This window comes from Pempheris klunzingeri, chromosome 19 (genome assembly GCF_042242105.1).
Source record: "Pempheris klunzingeri isolate RE-2024b chromosome 19, fPemKlu1.hap1, whole genome shotgun sequence".
Classification (NCBI taxonomy): domain Eukaryota; kingdom Metazoa; phylum Chordata; class Actinopteri; order Acropomatiformes; family Pempheridae; genus Pempheris; species Pempheris klunzingeri.
The window spans coordinates 5,313,566-5,331,032 of NC_092030.1; the positions used below are offsets into that span (position 1 = coordinate 5,313,566).

General features: G+C 39.1%; 1 protein-coding gene across 1 annotated transcript; it reads right to left on the reverse strand.

Annotated features, from left to right (window-relative positions):
* Positions 1–690: 690 nt before the first annotated feature.
* Positions 691–15,983, reverse strand: vsig8a (V-set and immunoglobulin domain containing 8a). Its single transcript, XM_070851011.1, has 7 exons — positions 15,881–15,983; positions 14,058–14,233; positions 12,760–12,964; positions 9,792–9,944; positions 9,071–9,193; positions 7,374–7,515; positions 691–907 (listed from the first exon to the last, which is right to left on the reverse strand). The coding sequence occupies exons 1-7, from the start codon at positions 15,981–15,983 to the stop codon at positions 691–693; spliced, it is 1,119 nt and encodes a 372-aa protein (XP_070707112.1).
* Between the last annotated feature and the right edge of the window lie 1,484 nt (positions 15,984–17,467).

Below are 17,467 nucleotides of genomic sequence, written 5' to 3' on the forward strand. Positions count from 1 at the left end.
GTTGTCTAGAATGAAGGGGGGGTCTAGTTGCTGTTTATGTAGTGGACAAAAACCCATTGCATGTGGCTATTGGTATTTGAACTCCTGTCAATACATCGAAAAAATAAGTACTTAATCGTGTACATTTTTTTGAATGGTTGAGTATTTCCAAATGAGGTCTATCATGAAATAAATATTTCTCTTTTGGTTTAAATTTGAGACTGAATCATTTGGAATTTTGAGTTGTATTTTGAGCTTTGAAGTCTGTCTCTATGTGTCGGCCCTGTGATTGACAGGTGCAGGGTGGACACCGCCTCTCGTCCAATGTCAGTTTCGGATGATGATGATGATGATTAGATGATTAAAACACGCAAACTTTAGCCTAAAAACTCCAAAAAACTGTTTGAGTGTGTAGTTAAAAATGAATGTAAGAACAAAGAATAGTCTTTTTAATAATGTTTATATATATTTATACATTTTGAAAATCCTTTACAGAATCTGACGATGATAATGCTACATTATCTAGTAGGCTAATAAAAGAAACTGCCTATGTGCTAAGATTATTTTAAAGTAATTAACATGAACAATCACACTGCACGGCTTTGAATTCAGTAAATGAAATGTTCATTTTCAAGTGTCCAAACTGTCTTGAAGCTTTTATTCAAATATTACAATGAGAGCTAAATGCTTTCAGTTCAGCTCTGTTGACCGTCAGACTTCATATCCGTACTTGCTGTCATATTGGACTGGTGCGTATTTGACCGGTGTGTGGCCATGGCTGTTGCTGGATGGAGTGTGTGTGTGTCCGTCAGTGAAAGAGCTCACCTCGGTCGCACCCACCGGACAGTAAGTAACCTGTGGGTGCTGACTGGTGCTCCGGCTCGTACGGCGACTGACCGGGCGGCTCTCTGGAGGAGGAGCATCCTCCCTGTTTGATATCAGAGCAGAACAGAGGGAGACACACAACAAAGTTAAAGGATTTTAGTACTGAGGAAATTATTTCAGTTCAGTAATTTGAATTCAGAGAATTAGTGCTGGATTTATTTCATGGGGGAATGGCTTTGAAGGCAACCATAGAAGCTGAGTCTATGGACTGAACTTTCATAGTATGAAATCAGAACTGTAAAGCTCATTTATGGAGCTTTGGGGTAGACCAGCATTGACCGTCACGTACACAGGATTTTCTCTGAAATTGGCTCCGTTCGTGCTAATTACTATGGTTGAAAATGACAATTCATTTTCATATTCAATTCGTATTCATTGTTAAGTTTGTAAAATGTCACAAAATAGTGAGATTTCCAAGGGGGAGTCCTCAAAACAGAAATATATTCCATTCACAATGGAAAATCAGCAAATCATCACATTTTAAAAGCTAAGACCTGCAAATGTTTGAGCGAGACAAAAATGCCAAACTCATTGTTTAATCTTTGCAATGATTAACAGATACATTGACTGAGACTCAATCTCCTTTCACTCTACACCCATGAAGCTGCTGCTGGTCTGATAGATAAATGAGAAGTTTTGGGTGCCCTCTGCATGCTTATATCCATATTTACCACAGTAGATGTACAGTATTAAGCCAAACAATGCTGCCTTGAAGGTGAAGAGCATAACACTTTGTTGTCTTTGCCTATTTGGAGGCTCTTCCCAAGAACGCCTACTCTCACCAAGACCCTGCTTTCACTTTTGCTGAAGGACGAAATTCACTCTGGTGCTGGTATCAACCAGCAAATACTGACAAGAAGCACTGCTGCCAACATTCAAGCTTAGAAGCTACTTTGCATTCTGCATTTATGTAACTTTGCCATAGCAGCAGGGATCTGCTCCTCTGTCAAAGATAACACCCGCACAACTGATCGACTTTGGCATTTTCTGCTCCTTTGGAGGCCAAGTGCTCCATTTTTTGTTGGTAAAGGGAATACATTTGCTTTTGTTAGAGGGTAATGGGAAATAATGCCTCAAGGCTGTGATTCTCTCTGTGTGTGTGTGTGTGTGTGTGTGTGTGTGTGTGTGTGTGTGTGTGACCGTACAATAAGATAAGACTGCAGTGAACAAATCAAATACAATCATTTAATTCAAAACACCACTTAGGCATCCAATTTTTTAGGACACTTCCATGGTTGTTTTGTTCTGCCAATGATGTTATTTGTCTTATCTGTTTACAGAAGATTGTTCTGAAAACGAAGAAAATTAACTCCAAATCTTTAATGGCTGTGGCTTCATACTGAATTTTGTTGTATGTTACTATACACTGGTTTCCAGACAGACAGGCTGTTTGTTATTACTAACCTATGTTGAAAAGAACTGTGCCCTAGCCCTGTGGTTTATACCTAGATAATTATGTCTTTAAATCTGCTTTAATGAATATTTATATTAATTACATCTCTAAAGCATCTATGTAATGAAGGTTTTTATGTTGGCAATGGATCAAATGATTATGTGTAACGTGAAAGTCAAGGGTGATAGTGACAAACCCACAGATACAGTAGTAATTACAAGTCTCTATAGCTCCCTGCAGATTTGCAACGCTTCAGCTCTGTGTTGTTGCTTTTATGCCCGACAACTTGTAACATTTTAGTTCAGTCTTGCAGTTCTCGTTAGTGTTCTTTCAAGATGCAGCAGGCAGCGGTTTCCACAGGAAAAGCTCTGATGAACCCACTGTAGGCTACCTGCCCCACATCAAACAGCAGAGACACAAAGTTAGCGAGCAGCTAGTGAACTGGCAGTAGCTAAAGGCACAGATATTTCCTCTCAGAAGTGGAAATAAGAGCAAATTACACATTGGTGGGGAAAAGCACGAATCACGAATGAATGCTAATGTTGCTGCACATTTGCATATTTGTATGAATACACAATTGCTAGCTCATAAGTTTGCCATCTCATCTAATAAGGTGATAATATATTAGTGTTGTCTCCAAGTGGCCAAACATTCTGTCATTGTAGGTTTAAGATAAGCTGCCACACTCTTACCCCAAATTCAAACCAGACCTCAGTCTGTTCAATCAACACGGACTTCAACCAGATAGCGGCACAGTTAAGGTCCAGAGACGGTTCAAAAACACTGCCTGTGTGGACTGTCCTTCTCATTAAGAGCAAAGCTGTCAATATCAGGAATCTTTGTTGTCATTATACAAAAGTACAACGAAATTGTATGCAATCCCAATATTATATGGATCTAACAGTTTGCTCATCTGTCTGCCTTTCAGTGTGCATTTACATGTTGCACTTGTGCGGTGAGTCTCATTTTTCTCATTGTATTTACATGGTTTAGATGCAGAAGATACAATACTTATTTGATTTGATACTCTGTGTGACTCATCTCTTAACTTTTCCCCCTCATTCAAGCTGCAGTGCCTACTGTTTATATTGAACACTCGAGTAAGCAACAGATGTGAGAGGAACTATTGTTGTCGTGATTCAAATGAGCTTTGCCATCTCTCCTCTATGAGCTGTTCACTTCGATGCCCCTTTCATGTAATGAGAGTTGAACTCCTGTATGTCACAGATATGCAGAAGCTCGCATTAGCATTGTGACTTGAAGTGCTTCTGTCTCTTGTACACGGCACTGTCCTCCTACACTGACGCTGTTCCCATTTCAGCATCTACTTTGAAAGCATGTGGGCTGTTTTCAACTGCGAATGAACCATAACTTCCAATTTTTTGGGGAAACACTGTTTATTTGCAAACTGAGAAGCTCTCAGAGATGTCAGGATGGGATGTCATCTGCAGAACATCAGCCCTGTGGCAGCTTTGCTTTCTTTGTTCTGATTTCTGTCATCAGAGGACCAAAAAAAGGCCAGAATCAGACCTTCTGTTTGAGACAGTGTACCATGCTGCTCTTTTTAACTGGTTACACAGTTTGCATTGTTCCAGCACAGGAGAGAAATCTCAACTAAAATATTACCAGCTCCAAAACATACAAGAGAAAATGTGCAAATTGGCTACTTGAGCATGAGGATTGTGGAGTTTTGTCCCAAAATAAAATGTTCACAATTTGCAAACTGCGAGAATATTCTTACAAAATGATTTGAGCAATTTTCCACTTGGTATTTTTCATTTTGTTATCTTGTGTCAATTGTGTCAAGCTGAAGGCCAAGTTACAAATCAGCTTCAGCAGCCACATCAATGCAGTAACTAAATAATCACATTTATTATCTAAAGCAAACTGCGGGCAGACTTATGAAAGAAGAAATGAATGTCCTCAAACTTTAGATTCTTAAATTACAGGACAGATGTGTAGGATTTAGAGGGATCTATTGACAGAAATTAAATATCATATATATAAATTGTGTTTTCATTACTGTATTACACCTGAAACTAAGAATTGTTGTGTTTTTGTTAGCTTAGAATGAGCTCTTTATAGGGAGCGGGTCCTCTTCCATGGAGCCCAATATGTTGCACCACCGTGTTCCTAAAGAAGCCCAGAACCGACCAATCAAACAATGGCTCTACAGAGGCCTTTCGCATTTTTATGCTGAGGTGGCAGCTTTAATTTGATGGCATGAATGCACTGTTTGGAAGACGAAGAAGGATGAGGAGGAATATGTTGTCGCTGGTGCTGGCTAACCTGTGAGATACAATAGAAGTAGCTACTAGCACCTGAAGGCCACCATAGGTTCTCCTGAGTGCTTTGAAAGGGCTGGGTTAGGGGAGGGGTACTCAGTCTGCAGCCATGCTCGGCAGCTCTGTGATGGTGGTCATACAGTAGGCACAGATTTGAGCTAAATGTTAGTCAGCTAACGTACGCACTGTAACATGCTTACAATGACGGAACTAACATGCTATTGTTTTGCAGGCAGTGTTTATCGTGTTCACCCTCTAAATTTACATTTGCTTATTACAGTTTGTTAGCATAATAACATTCGCTCAGTTGTCTATATTTTAGTTCATTTGGCCCATTTTTTAGTTTAGTGACTACATAAATGTCAATGATGATGACAAAATGTAAGACTAATTTCCATCATCATGACCCTTTAGCTACTGTGATCCAAAGGTGGTGAGACCTGATACTCACTGTCTGGTTGTTATAAAGATTCCATACTGAGTTGCAGTTGCATGGCTCTATCTTTCAAGGGTAACCGCCTGAGCTGTTATAATTGCTGTTTCCCAACATGTCCTCAGTTTCAATCCCAACACAACTCTAATATGCTATTCCTAGAAGATCTGTCTTCTGTTAGTCTTCGATCCATAAACAGATAGAACAAATCAGCAATTCATTATTGAATATATTCTGCGCCTTACTATTTTATTTCATTACTTTAATGTACTTAATGCTATTAAATGTGTTTTTCAATGTTGCACGATAATGATGATGCATTACAGAAAGCACTTTGAGTGTTTGAAAGGTGCTTTACATATAAACTTGCTCCGCCATAAATAATTGGTGAGTTTTACAGAATGAGGTTTTTTTCCGCACAAAAAGAAATTATTCTAGCCAGTTTTTCCCTAAACAACAAACCGCAGTACATTTAGGCATGAGATCTGTTGATCGCTACCATCTTGTTCTGAGAGGTACTGACTGCCATTCATATGCATTCATTAAATGTTCTTTTTATATATATAAAAGCCTGTATACTGTGAATCAACAAGGCAGAGGGCAAACTGTGCTGCCTGTTTTAGAAAAGGAAAATAATAACATAAGAACAGATACAATAGGACTATATGCCCTCTTACATAGTTCAGTTGAGTCTCATATGTCAAAGATTCTATGGCACTCATTTTCTTACTGAAGGTGAGAGACACTTTCATTCATGTGTGTGCAATGGCACAAATAATATGTATCATCAAAATATTAGAATGATGTATTCCAAGTCTGTCCATGAGAGAAGTTCTAAGATTTCATTTTCAATACATGCAGTTTAAAATAAAGATTTCATTAAAGATTGACCTCCACTGACACTGAAGCCACAGAGGCATCTCTGTCGGCTCCATCACTGCATTACTGATTTGTTTTTTTAAAAATCATGAAAACACTACAGATTTTGGGCAATATGCTTATTTGCTTTCTGAAGGAAGAGTTAGCCGTTAGCTTAGATTTTATGAAAAGACTTGAAACGGGGGGGGCTCTGTCCAATGATAATAAAATAATTAACAAGTTATATCTCATTTGTTTATTTCATACAAAAACCAAAGTGAAAAAACAACAATCCACCGTTGAATGGGGGCTTACGTACCACAATACTTCTTCACCACACACAGCAACTACTCAAACCTCTGGTGCTTGACTTGTAACTATTCATAGCCAAAAAACAACCAAGCAAGCGACCCTGATGAGACTGACAATTGTTGTACATTTTGCTGTTTGTGTGGATTAAAGAAACGAGATGTAAGCGAGCTTTAGAGGTGCAGGCCAGCGGATTTTGCTAAAATCTTGTGACCAAAACGGATCGTGTCTTGGCAGAAGCTTCATATTTAACAGACAGACATGAGAATGTTATCAAGATTTAGCCATGCTTTCTCATCGTTTCTGCTCCTTATAGAGTTGAACTATTGAAAAAGTTGAAAAACTGACATTCAGTAGCTGTACGCTGAGACTTAACAAACTGTATATCGACGCTTCAAGTCTAAGAGAACACCCACGAGTGTTTGTTGACACTAGAGCCTCTCATGTTTCTAAATCTAAAGAAAGATGGAGAAGATCAACAGGAAGAGAGTGCTGGCAACTTTTAATGAATCAGGCTTTCAGATGAAGCACGTTGGAACAGTTATTTATAATGTCAGCGGTTGTATTTGCATATTATACCTGCAGAAAATCAGTTTGTTTCTGCACTTGTCAAATAAAACCTTAGATATCTAAAGGATTTAATCAAATTGTTCTGCACAGTGTGAGGCTTCACATGGGATTTTAGATGTTTCCATTCACATAATTAAGTGTATACTGCGGATGAACATTGAAAAATGAAATAAAATCGCAACATTTGGAACCTGCCTGAGTTTAGACATGTGTTATCTCTATTTTTCTCTGTCTGTCTATTGTTTGGATTTACGTTTCTTTTCCGGTTTTATTCGATTCTAATCTGAGCAGTTTTGATTGTGTGTTCTTTTATATCTTGTAATACACATTTTTAATTGCCTCTCTGTCTCTCTGAGTTCCGTGTTCTGCTTGTGTCATGTTTTTGATATCTGTTCTTGCTCGTCTTATTTTTTTTTTTAATGTTTTGTGTTATGACGCCAAAAACATCTTATCTGTGCAAGTGCACACATTAATGTTCTATCCAAGCTGACAAAAAAATACTCATCACTCGCAGAGGTAGAAGCTTCTTACTCATGAGACTTTGGTGATAAATGGACATTAGCAGAAACTTGCCAGACAGTGTGTATGTGTCACTTGTCTAACCGTCAAGCTGCCAACACCTTTAACTGTGCCCTGTTGTCTCTGCAGTGCTGTACAGTACCTGATGTCATTGGAAAACTCCTTCTCATGGCGATGTCTGCTTCTCAATTTCCAGTATAGAAGCCCGATGAAGACCAGCAGGATGAAGATGAGCAGCAGGGAACCCACTACGGTGCCAACTATCACCCCTGCTCTGTTTGGAGCTGTAAAATCAGTATGAATAACAAGGAATTATTCTCTCAGAGGTTCTGTGGCAGAGAAAGAACAAAGTGTGAGGAATTCATTATACTGTATTATTCTTATTGTATAGTGTAGCGGTTCCGGGCTTTTTGGGCTTGTGAGCCTTTAAAGTTAAGTAACACCTTCTCACAACACATTAAAAGAGATTGCACTGTCACTGTAAGATGAAATGAACTGAATGAAATATAAAAAAAACAGCCTCATTTTAAAGGAATAGTTCAACATGCTAGGGAGCTGTGCTGTATTTTTCAAGCTGAGGGTAACATATGAAGATCAATGCCTCTCTCATCTGTATGCTATGTGAAGCTGTTGCCAGATAGCTTAGTTAAGCAAAAAAAAAATGGAAACAGAGAAAATACCTAGCCTTGCTCTGAACAAGTAACTTGCAACTAGCACCTCCAGAGTTGACCAATGAACGCTACTTCTTGTTTGTTTGATCTGTACCAAGTGTAAAAGCATCACATTGTGATTGGATGGCAGATTGTGCTCTTTTGTTCTATTTTTTTGGTCAGGCACAGTAACTGTCAGGAGCCGGCACTGGTTGCCCGGCAACCTCAAAGTGACAAAAAACGTCGGATACATGACTCCCCTATTTTCTTTTTCCAGGGAGCGGTATTGACCTTCTCATCAAACTCTTGGCAACTAAGCATGATAATAATATTTCTATATTTTAATTGACTGAACCCACAAAGATTGTAGAGATACATATATATATATATATAAAAGTCAAAAAAGTAAACAGAATTTCATGCAGCAACCTTGAACTAATTCTGTAGAATATCTTGGGCATAAGGGTTGAAACCTCTGGTCTTGGACAGCACCCCACACTTGAAAGGAAAATGAATGATTTCCTGCCTAAAGCCATAAATCTGAGAGCCAAGACTGGAAGTTATGCACTCAACAAGATGTAAAATGGGGGTCTGCTCCACAGATCACAAGGCACACAAAGACAAACTCATTTTATGGATCCACAGAATGCGTAGGGCTTGTTTGAGTCTCAACCCAGAGATGATTTATTCTATAATGGGTTACTGAATCACTGACTATACTCCCTACTGGTGCGCTCGCCAGAATTCATTCCCTGTATTTATTTAGTTTCTGTCTTGTTCGGAGGTGCTTTTAATGAGTCCACTTATTTTCTGTCGCTGCCTTTTTCTTGTTTCATTTACATTTTATAAAGCTAATAGGAAGTGCTGTAATACAAGAGCACGGGATCATTTCAGCATTACTCATGTGTGACAATTTGATGGCAGTCAGTGATGAAGAGCGGACGGCCAAAAAGGTTTCATCTTCTGTAAATAAAGCGACTGTTTGCCATCAGCTGTGACCTTCCCCTGTCATCATTAGACAATATAATTAAGATAACACACAAATGTTGCAGAGCGCTGTGGTTAAAAGTGAGAAGCAGAGCAGCGAGGAGATTGTTGCTCAACTACACAGGGAGAGGACTTAAGCGGATGAAATCTAAGTCTTTCATGATTGCGTGTGTGCGCCATGTGTGATGTACATGAACATTACGTTTGTTTGCTTTCAGAATGATCCTGCAGCGTTCAGCTCCAACAGCATTGTTCACCTCACAAAGGTAGAGTCCTGCAAAGTTCTGCGAGTGGTTGCCGATTTTCAGCTCCCCAGTCACGCTGTCTGAGAGAACACACACACACACACACACACAGGTAAGCAGACATTAAGACATGTACATGTGTTGGACATATAAGAGGCTAATGAGGATACATCGTGTAGGAACAAGTTGATGGTTTATGCGTCTGCATCCAGTCAAAGATTGTTGTCTCCGGCTGCAAGAAGACACTGATCAATGCAGTTTACAGTAAACAAGTTGAGAGTATTTCAGGAAATGTTTCATGTTTTTAAGAGTGAAATGAAAATGAGGAGAAAATGCAAATGATCTGCTGATTAGGCACCAGAATCCCTCCAAGTAGAATGTAAACTCTTCAAGCATTCGTCATTTTCATATAATCTTAAAAACTCTGAATAAACTGGTAGATCCTCGATGGCTTTATCTTGAAAACCAAAAACCAAAATAAGCACGTAGCGTACATTCAACAAAAAGGGGTTTTCGCTGAGTTTTGTTCACACAGAATTAAACACTTAAGCACCACCTGTCTCCAGCCCCCACCCCAAAACACACACACATACACACACACACACACACACACACGCCCGCACACGCCCTCTCTTTGATGTGTAGTAGCATCATGACGTCAGCAGAGGTCACACTTACTCTGTGTGGCCGCAGCAGGGATGGGGCCCGCACCTTCCCTCCTCCACGAGTAGTTTAAAGGAGTGGAGCCTTTCGCAGACTTGCAGTGCAGAGACACGGCCTCGCCAACCAGCTCCCCCCCCTCCACCCAGCATTTAGGCGCAGACGGCTTCGCTGAAATCAAACAACAAATAGATAATTTCACGCTGTCGTTTCCATTCCATTTCTTGAAAAACAGTACAGCTTCATAGCTCTTGAGAAACAGTACAGCTTCATAGCTCCGGGATGAATTGGGAGGAACTCTTTCGATTGTGGCTTTAATGATAGATGCACACCATATAGATGTGTTACACCAACCAACAATACATACATGTATGTATATATGTATGTATGCATGTATGTGTACACACACGCACACACACAAAGAAAAGACCTGAAGAATTGTTTCAACCATAATAGTTGACACATTTAAATGTGCTCTTCTCAATTTACATAAAACAACAAGGAGTACTATTTATGCATTCATTCATGCATCTAAACCACTTATCTTGCTCTGGATCACAAAAACTATCTGATCTAATAATTAACTTGTTGCCTCTCAGGATTGTCTGTGTTGCTGTTGGCATGAAAACAGCTTTAAGCTGTCTAGTGATATGAGGTTTTGCTACAGATATTTATTCAACAATCTGCTAGTTTCCATCAAGGCAGAGGTGATTTCATCTTTTATACCAAGATTCAGCTTTTATACACACGCTCAGGGTAAATAAATCACAAATACTTTGGGTCAGACAAAGAAAGTCACACTAGGTTGCTCCACAGACTCCAACCTCCAAGTCTCAAACACGTGGTGGTGAGATCAGCCAGGCTGAGCTAGATATAGATGCTCTGGTTTTGTGGCTGTTCAGGTCATTTTAAAGCAGAAAATCACATCATAAGGTACATACAGAGAATAACCACTTGCATAGAACAGATTTAATGGAAAATGGAAAATTATTTTTGAATCACTGATGCTTGCTTGGCAAGGTAAGGGGATTTGGGCAGACATGGAGGAGGAGAGTGAATCTGTAAATACAGAGCAGACGGAGGAGGCAGGAGATCAGGCTGGCATCCATTTGTAGATGTTGACCTTAAAACCCGTAGCACTTGAAATTATTGTTCTCAATCTTCCTTTCCATTTCCTCTCAGATTTTGGGCTCTGATTGTGAAAAATAATAAGATTGATTTAGCAATTACTTGAAATTCTAGTAACTGTTTGCGGTGTGAGCTGGCTCACATCAGATGATTTTTTAAGAAATTAAATGTTGAATTCTTAGCAATATTATCATCTGGTTTCCTGTGGCTCAGTACAGCATCCTTTGTTTAGCTAATTGCAGTAAGTGATTAAGTTCAGAAAAGTTTCATGAAGAAATAAAATGAAATCCCTGCTCCGTCCACTCTGACTGGTTACCTAAAAAAATGTTGCTTTGAGAAAATGTCCCATTAATCAAAAATCAATTATACTTTACAACCAGCTGACACTGTACTATCATTGCGATTTAGATTCCACAAGACTCCTGAGGGAGTTCTTACTTTCTTTTAAAAAACTGGGACAATTATTTTTGATTCATTGTGAGAAGTCATTTGATAGCGTATCCAGTCTAAGAATCCTAATAAATACATCTGCCAATGAGGGGACCTCCTGTACCCCACTCTCTGCTCACGATCTTCAGACAACATGAGGAGAATCAAGTAAATTATTACGTTGTTGTTACGTTAAATGGCGACTCTAAACTGCTCGTAGGCGTGAACGGTTGTCTGTCTCTATGTGTTGGCACTGTGACTGACTGACAGCCAGTCCAGGGTGTATCCCACCTCGCGCCCAGTGTGAGCGGATTGGCTCCAAACCGTCCGCGACCTTTAAGGGTAAGTGGTATAGACAATGGATGGATGGATTTTATTCTATTTTGGATTAAGGGGTTAAGCACTGGAGCAAATTGTTAGATTTGACAATGCTCAGTTTAAATTTAGGAAGAAATTTCTCACTGAGGAAAGATTTTTGCTTTTACATAACAAAACCTGACAGGTAAAAGCCTTTTAATAACAGCAGACACTGAGAAAGTCATTATCTTAATACTCAATGACTTCCATGAGATCCGCCACAAACTCCTAATCAGGGTTGAAATAACAAGTATCATTTACTCTCGTTAAGTGAATTACTGGAACAAAATAGTTTTTTTTGTGCATCATTTTTAAAAATCAATAACTCTACTTGTGTCTCAAGATTTGGACCTCATTACATGTCTAGTCACATCAGTTACGGAGACAGGACAAAACTCACAAGAGAAAATAATGCTGTGATGTGGTGTGAGAATGGAACAAAAGAAAGGACCCAAATCAGCAGCTGCAGCAGAGAGGAAGCAGGGCACTAGGATTGGCCAATTTGACGTTATACACTGTGCAACAGTAGAAATGTGTAGAAATCTGGCTTCGCTGTTACCAGCATGGAAGCCTTCTCGCATGGACTCTCACAGGGTCTCATAATTCATGTGTGTTCTTGGTGTGAATTCTGCTCAGATGCTTTATTCTGCTTTTAAAAAGGCAGTTATCTGATCTATGTAACTTAATACTGCTGGCTGCTATGACTGGCGAAGTGAGTCATCAGAATCATTCATTTGTTTCAAGTAACAGTAGTTTTACTTGAGTAAAAGACTAGTACTCTTTCATCCCTGACACTAATGGATAGAGAGTAATGTAGTAATGGCAGGTACAGCAGGTACTTTTAAATTTGCTTTGTGGCAAATTGTGTAATACATACTGGTATGTCACAAAATATATATATATATATATCATCCTCGGCAAAATGCATATCCCCGAATGTTAAAAAGTGAATATGTGCTACTGCTTTGTCTTTATTACCAAACAGTGCACCAGCTGTCAAAGGTGATGGACATTAATAATGTAGCCAGACGACATGTGTGAACCCCAGGATCAAGCAAATGCTCTGTCTTACCCATTACCACCAATGACACCTTCCGCATGTCCACTCCAGGCGACTTCTTCACTTTACACTGGTAGGTAGCACTGTGAGCAGGTGACAGCACTGCGATTGAGAGCGAAGCGTCACCCATTGTGGGATCATGAGCAGCAAAGCTGAGCCCTTTTGCCGGCGCGTGGTTGCCATGGACGTATTTGGTGCCGCTAGCGTAGGACATGAGCTGATGGAAAACAAAGGAAAAAGAGAAAGTGAACAAGTGGCTTTGAATGACACACTTTTAGCCTCTCCTTGTTTTGGCTTCCATTTACTCTGTGGTTACTGTCTCTCTGTTTTCCCAATAGCAGGCAGCTGGTTTTAGTAAACAAGCTCTCCTAAACCCACTACCTGCCTGGCATGAAAAGGCAGACAGACAAACTTAGCTGCAAGCTGGTGAATGAAGTTGACCATCTAGAAGTTAAAGAACAAGTTATTTTCCCCTAACAATTAAGACCAAATCAGATATAAAAACACTTTGTATATGGGACCAACCCTCTAAGGGATGAGCAGTATAAACGGTGGTTTGACCAATAATCTGAACTAGTAATTTCATTTATTGACTGTGAACAAATGTCTGCTGCCTGAGGGCAGAGATGAGGAACAAAAAAAACCCTCCTTTTAAGGCTTTAGTTCATTAAATTTAAAAGGCAAATAGGATAAACAACTAATTCAGGTGAAATTAAAAAGGTGGTAGGAGTTTATCCACACTCAAGTCTCCTGGACTGAATTCTAATTAGACCTGTAGAGGCACGGGCACATCAGGGTGAGAACATTTGAATTTCAACAAATCTGTAGTTTTAAGTGATGATGTTGTTATAAAGATGTGTCATGAGACCAAGGTTGGATGGTGGTTTCCGACCTCTGAGTTGATCTAGTTGTGTTCTGAATCCTAATTAGATTAAAAATAGTGGCGATGCTGAAGAACCGTGTCTTTTTACAAGTCGGTAGGTTTTGTTTCCTCGGTATAGCTTTGCAATTTGTTGCTAATTCTAGGGACAGGTGGAGCATCCAGTTGGTAGCTCTCTCATGAATCAATTCCAATTAATTGCTTGCATAACCTACAGATTGTTTTTAGTCTGTGCAAAGCAGGTCAGTTAAAAAATACCAACAAGGTACAAATTTAACGTGTATGACGAATAAAGTTAGAGACAAATAAATTAACAATTAATCATTAATCAGCTTTTTTTCCAACAAAAACAATTGAATCTGGATTACAATCCCCACATGTCCCTACGTATTTACAGCATAATTTACACCATTCTAATTCCGTGTCTTACCATTTGATCTTTCTGCGTGGTGTCTGGACTGACCATAGACCATTCAATGTCAAGTTCTCCAGCGTCTAAAGGGCTCGGTATGTAACTGCAGCCCAAAGTCACACTCTCTCCCTCTGCCTTCTGGATGGTCTGCGGGCCCGTAGACGTCACCCGCATTCCTTGCGTACATTTCAGTTCTTAAGAAATTCAAACACATCTTAAAATTAATCCAAGACACATATTAGCTGTTTCTTAATCCCTTATTGTAATCCTCAATTAATATTATGTATTTTCTTTCAGCCAGAGCTTTGTTACTGAGCCAGTCCAAATGCACACAGTTTTATGGATACATTTAATATTGCTTCAGTTCCTTTCTAAAACAAGGTTTCCCAAAGAAAGCAACGCACAATCAAAACAGCTGCAGCCAAATGCCACACAGGAATACATTTACTGGAATTACTCGAAAAGTAGTGTAAGACTCATTTTATACAGAAATTACAAAAGAAAGGCTTCAGGAAGCAGCTATTAAAAGACCTTTTAATGGTTCTTCAACATGGTCCTTCACAATGTTTAAAGTTCAGTTAAAGAAACTAGCTTTTATAGTTTGAAAATTACAAACTCATGAAGCAGCTCCATGAGGAGGGAGGACAATGATGCACCTATTTGCCTGATTCAGTCTCAACTATCAAAACACATTGAGATGAAAAGAAAAACAGCATTTTCCATTAAGGTTTTTTTTTTTTTCTGTAAAAATGTACATGTATAATAAGAAAGCGAGAGTTACACTAAACGGGGACATGGCTCTGAGGACATGTATTTAATAATTCTGTTATTCAGGGATTCCAGTAATCAGTATGTATAATAATACATACTTGTAAGTATGACAAGTGAAAAACGATGAAAGGAAAAAAAGAGTTAATTGTTACACAGTGCCTTTACTCCAGTGCTCTTATTTCTACCGCGATACATAAAGAAAACTAGCAAACTCCAAATGCACTTTTTTCACATTAGAAGTGTATTTGAGATCTCTCAGTCTATTCAGAGCCCCACCCTGATGAAGAAAAAAAACATATGAGCTCAAATCCCTGGAACATTAGGGACAGTCATCTGGAGGCATAATCTCAAAGGCTGATTGGACAACACCATGGTAACACAGGGGAAAGCTTGCACCACTGAGTGCTACAGCTCAGCAGCGTTCAAAAGAGATGAGATATGAAGGTCTCAGCAATCATGGAATCATTCTACATACAAATCTGTTATTTAAAAAGCGGATTAAAATGGTGTCCAGTTCTTTATGCATGCCATGATCTTCTCCCACACAACATACTTCATGATAAACTGGTCACCAGCATGTATGACATCCCTGAAACTCATCATCTTTGCCACATAGTGCAAGAGTAAAATATATTTAGTTATGATAGTTTAAAACATTTTGCAGATGCTCGCCTCATCTTTAAGGCCTTGAGGACATGAGCTTCCACATCTGTCATTGAGTCAGTTCATAAAACAAACCGATGGTAACATGGCAACAAGGTCAACTACCAGAGGAGACTTTGTTTTGAGAAAACAGCCCTTCACAGTCAGAGCAACCCGCTACTGGAATTGTCTGCTTATTACATGAGGAGACATCAATAATTGCCTAACCTTTAAAAGCTCAAAGCAAACTAAATCTCCAATCGTGAGTAATCATACTATCACAACAATGGCACTGCCTTTACTTATTCTCATTTGGAGAGAGAGAGGGAAACAGAGAGAGACAGACAGACAGACAGACCAGTGTAATAGATAACACAGGGCACAATCACTGTACATGTATGTGTGTGCTTGTATGTCTGTATTCTTACCTGTGCTCAGGAGACTTGCGATGCATAACATGAAGACAGACACCTCGGCCGGGCTGCTGAGGAAGGAAGCTGACCTCAGACAACTACAGCTTTGTCTGAACATAGCGGTCCTATTAATGATAGAATCCTTAGGAGAAAGCGTTCTTTATATGGATAACATATATTGGCATAATGGTTTTCTCATCCTATTAGAACTGTGCACTAGACAAATTTAGGAGAAATTAAAAAAGTTTCGATGTAGAACAAATGTATGTTGCCGTTACCTGAATGCAGACACTACATCCAAATGTCTGGCAATGGAATACAAAGGATAAAGCAGCAGTGTGCTGCCTGGTGCTCTGACTTTACAGGGGGCTCCTCCTTTACTTCCTTCTCATCACCACAAAGCCTTCTGATTGGCTGGTTGCTCCACCGGTTTTACCTGTTTACTAGGAGGTTCCCCTGGTATTGCTATGCAGCTGCTTTTTACACAACTTTCCAAAATGTTTTGTAATCACCATAAGCACCACAACTAAATGGAACAAAATTATGTAAAATAAGATTTTAATCAAATTAGATGAAACCAGGTGGAAAAAGCTTAAGGAAATCAGCCCCCTGGCAGCTGAATAACAATACAATGCAATCCCTTGGTAAACAAGTGAAACTGGAGAAGCTGCCATACCATTAGAAGGAGTTTCTGATGATGAAGTGGTTGGAAACTCAGGATGCTAATTTGATGAGAACTGAACTGTGGTGAAAGCAAAACATCTGCAATGCAATGCTGCTTTGTCTATTGTCAACTTACTTGCTTATTTGTTTATTTAGTTGTCTGTCTGTATGCTTGTTAAACTTTCATTAATTTGGATAAAAACATAAAAAAAACACAAAACACAAAAAATAATGAAATCTAAACAAAAACATCTGAAATATTACACTTGAACATAAATAGGAAGCAATTATCTGGTAGAGAAACCTTACACCTGCATAAGAAAACACAGCTACTCTACACTCCCTCTCATTTGTTGCATAAACAATACACCACACACCACTTTAGCACCTCTCGTTTGTCAGATGTCTGTGGTTTCAAATAATCAGGAAGACAAAGAGCACATGAGGTCCCAAGTGACAAGAAACTGGTTGTTCAGCCAAAAGCACAGGCCAGCAGGGTTTGTCTACATTACCAGGATGCATGGGAAAAAAACTACAAAGCTTAGGCCTGTTTCTGTGCCAAATCTATAAAGAGACACAGCCTTTATGAATAAGAAAAAGTGGGATGTCCTTCACTAAAAAATTTATTACTAATAAAAGGATAAAGAACTTTATCTCCAGTTGTATAAAAACATCGAATACTTCTTTTAAGTCTTTATGTGATTTTTTTTTCTTGTAGTCACCACATTTATTTTGCAAGCTTTTGGCAATGTTTTTGATGAACATTTTCATTTATAGCCACCAGCTGCTAAAGCAGAGTTGTCAAAGACAGAGCCAGATCCATCTGAAAACCAGCTACACTCCTCTCTGACCCCACACACCCACTCTTTTCAACATCTGAGCAGCTCACATCATACACAACTCTGAATAACTGCTATAAAGACACAATAAAAAGCAATA

Bases quoted from the DNA above. Each gene is read 5' to 3' on its own strand.
- vsig8a (XM_070851011.1), bottom strand. From the start codon at position 15,983: ATGTTCAGACAAAGCTGTAGTTGTCTGAGGTCAGCTTCCTTCCTCAGC. The intron at 14,234-15,880 runs GTAAGAATACAG...GAATTTCTTAAG, and splicing joins CGCAAGTCTCCTGAGCACAG to AACTGAAATGTACGCAAGGA. The intron at 9,945-12,759 runs GTAAGACAGAGC...GTTTGATTTCAG, and splicing joins GGTGTCATTGGTGGTAATGG to CGAAGCCGTCTGCGCCTAAA.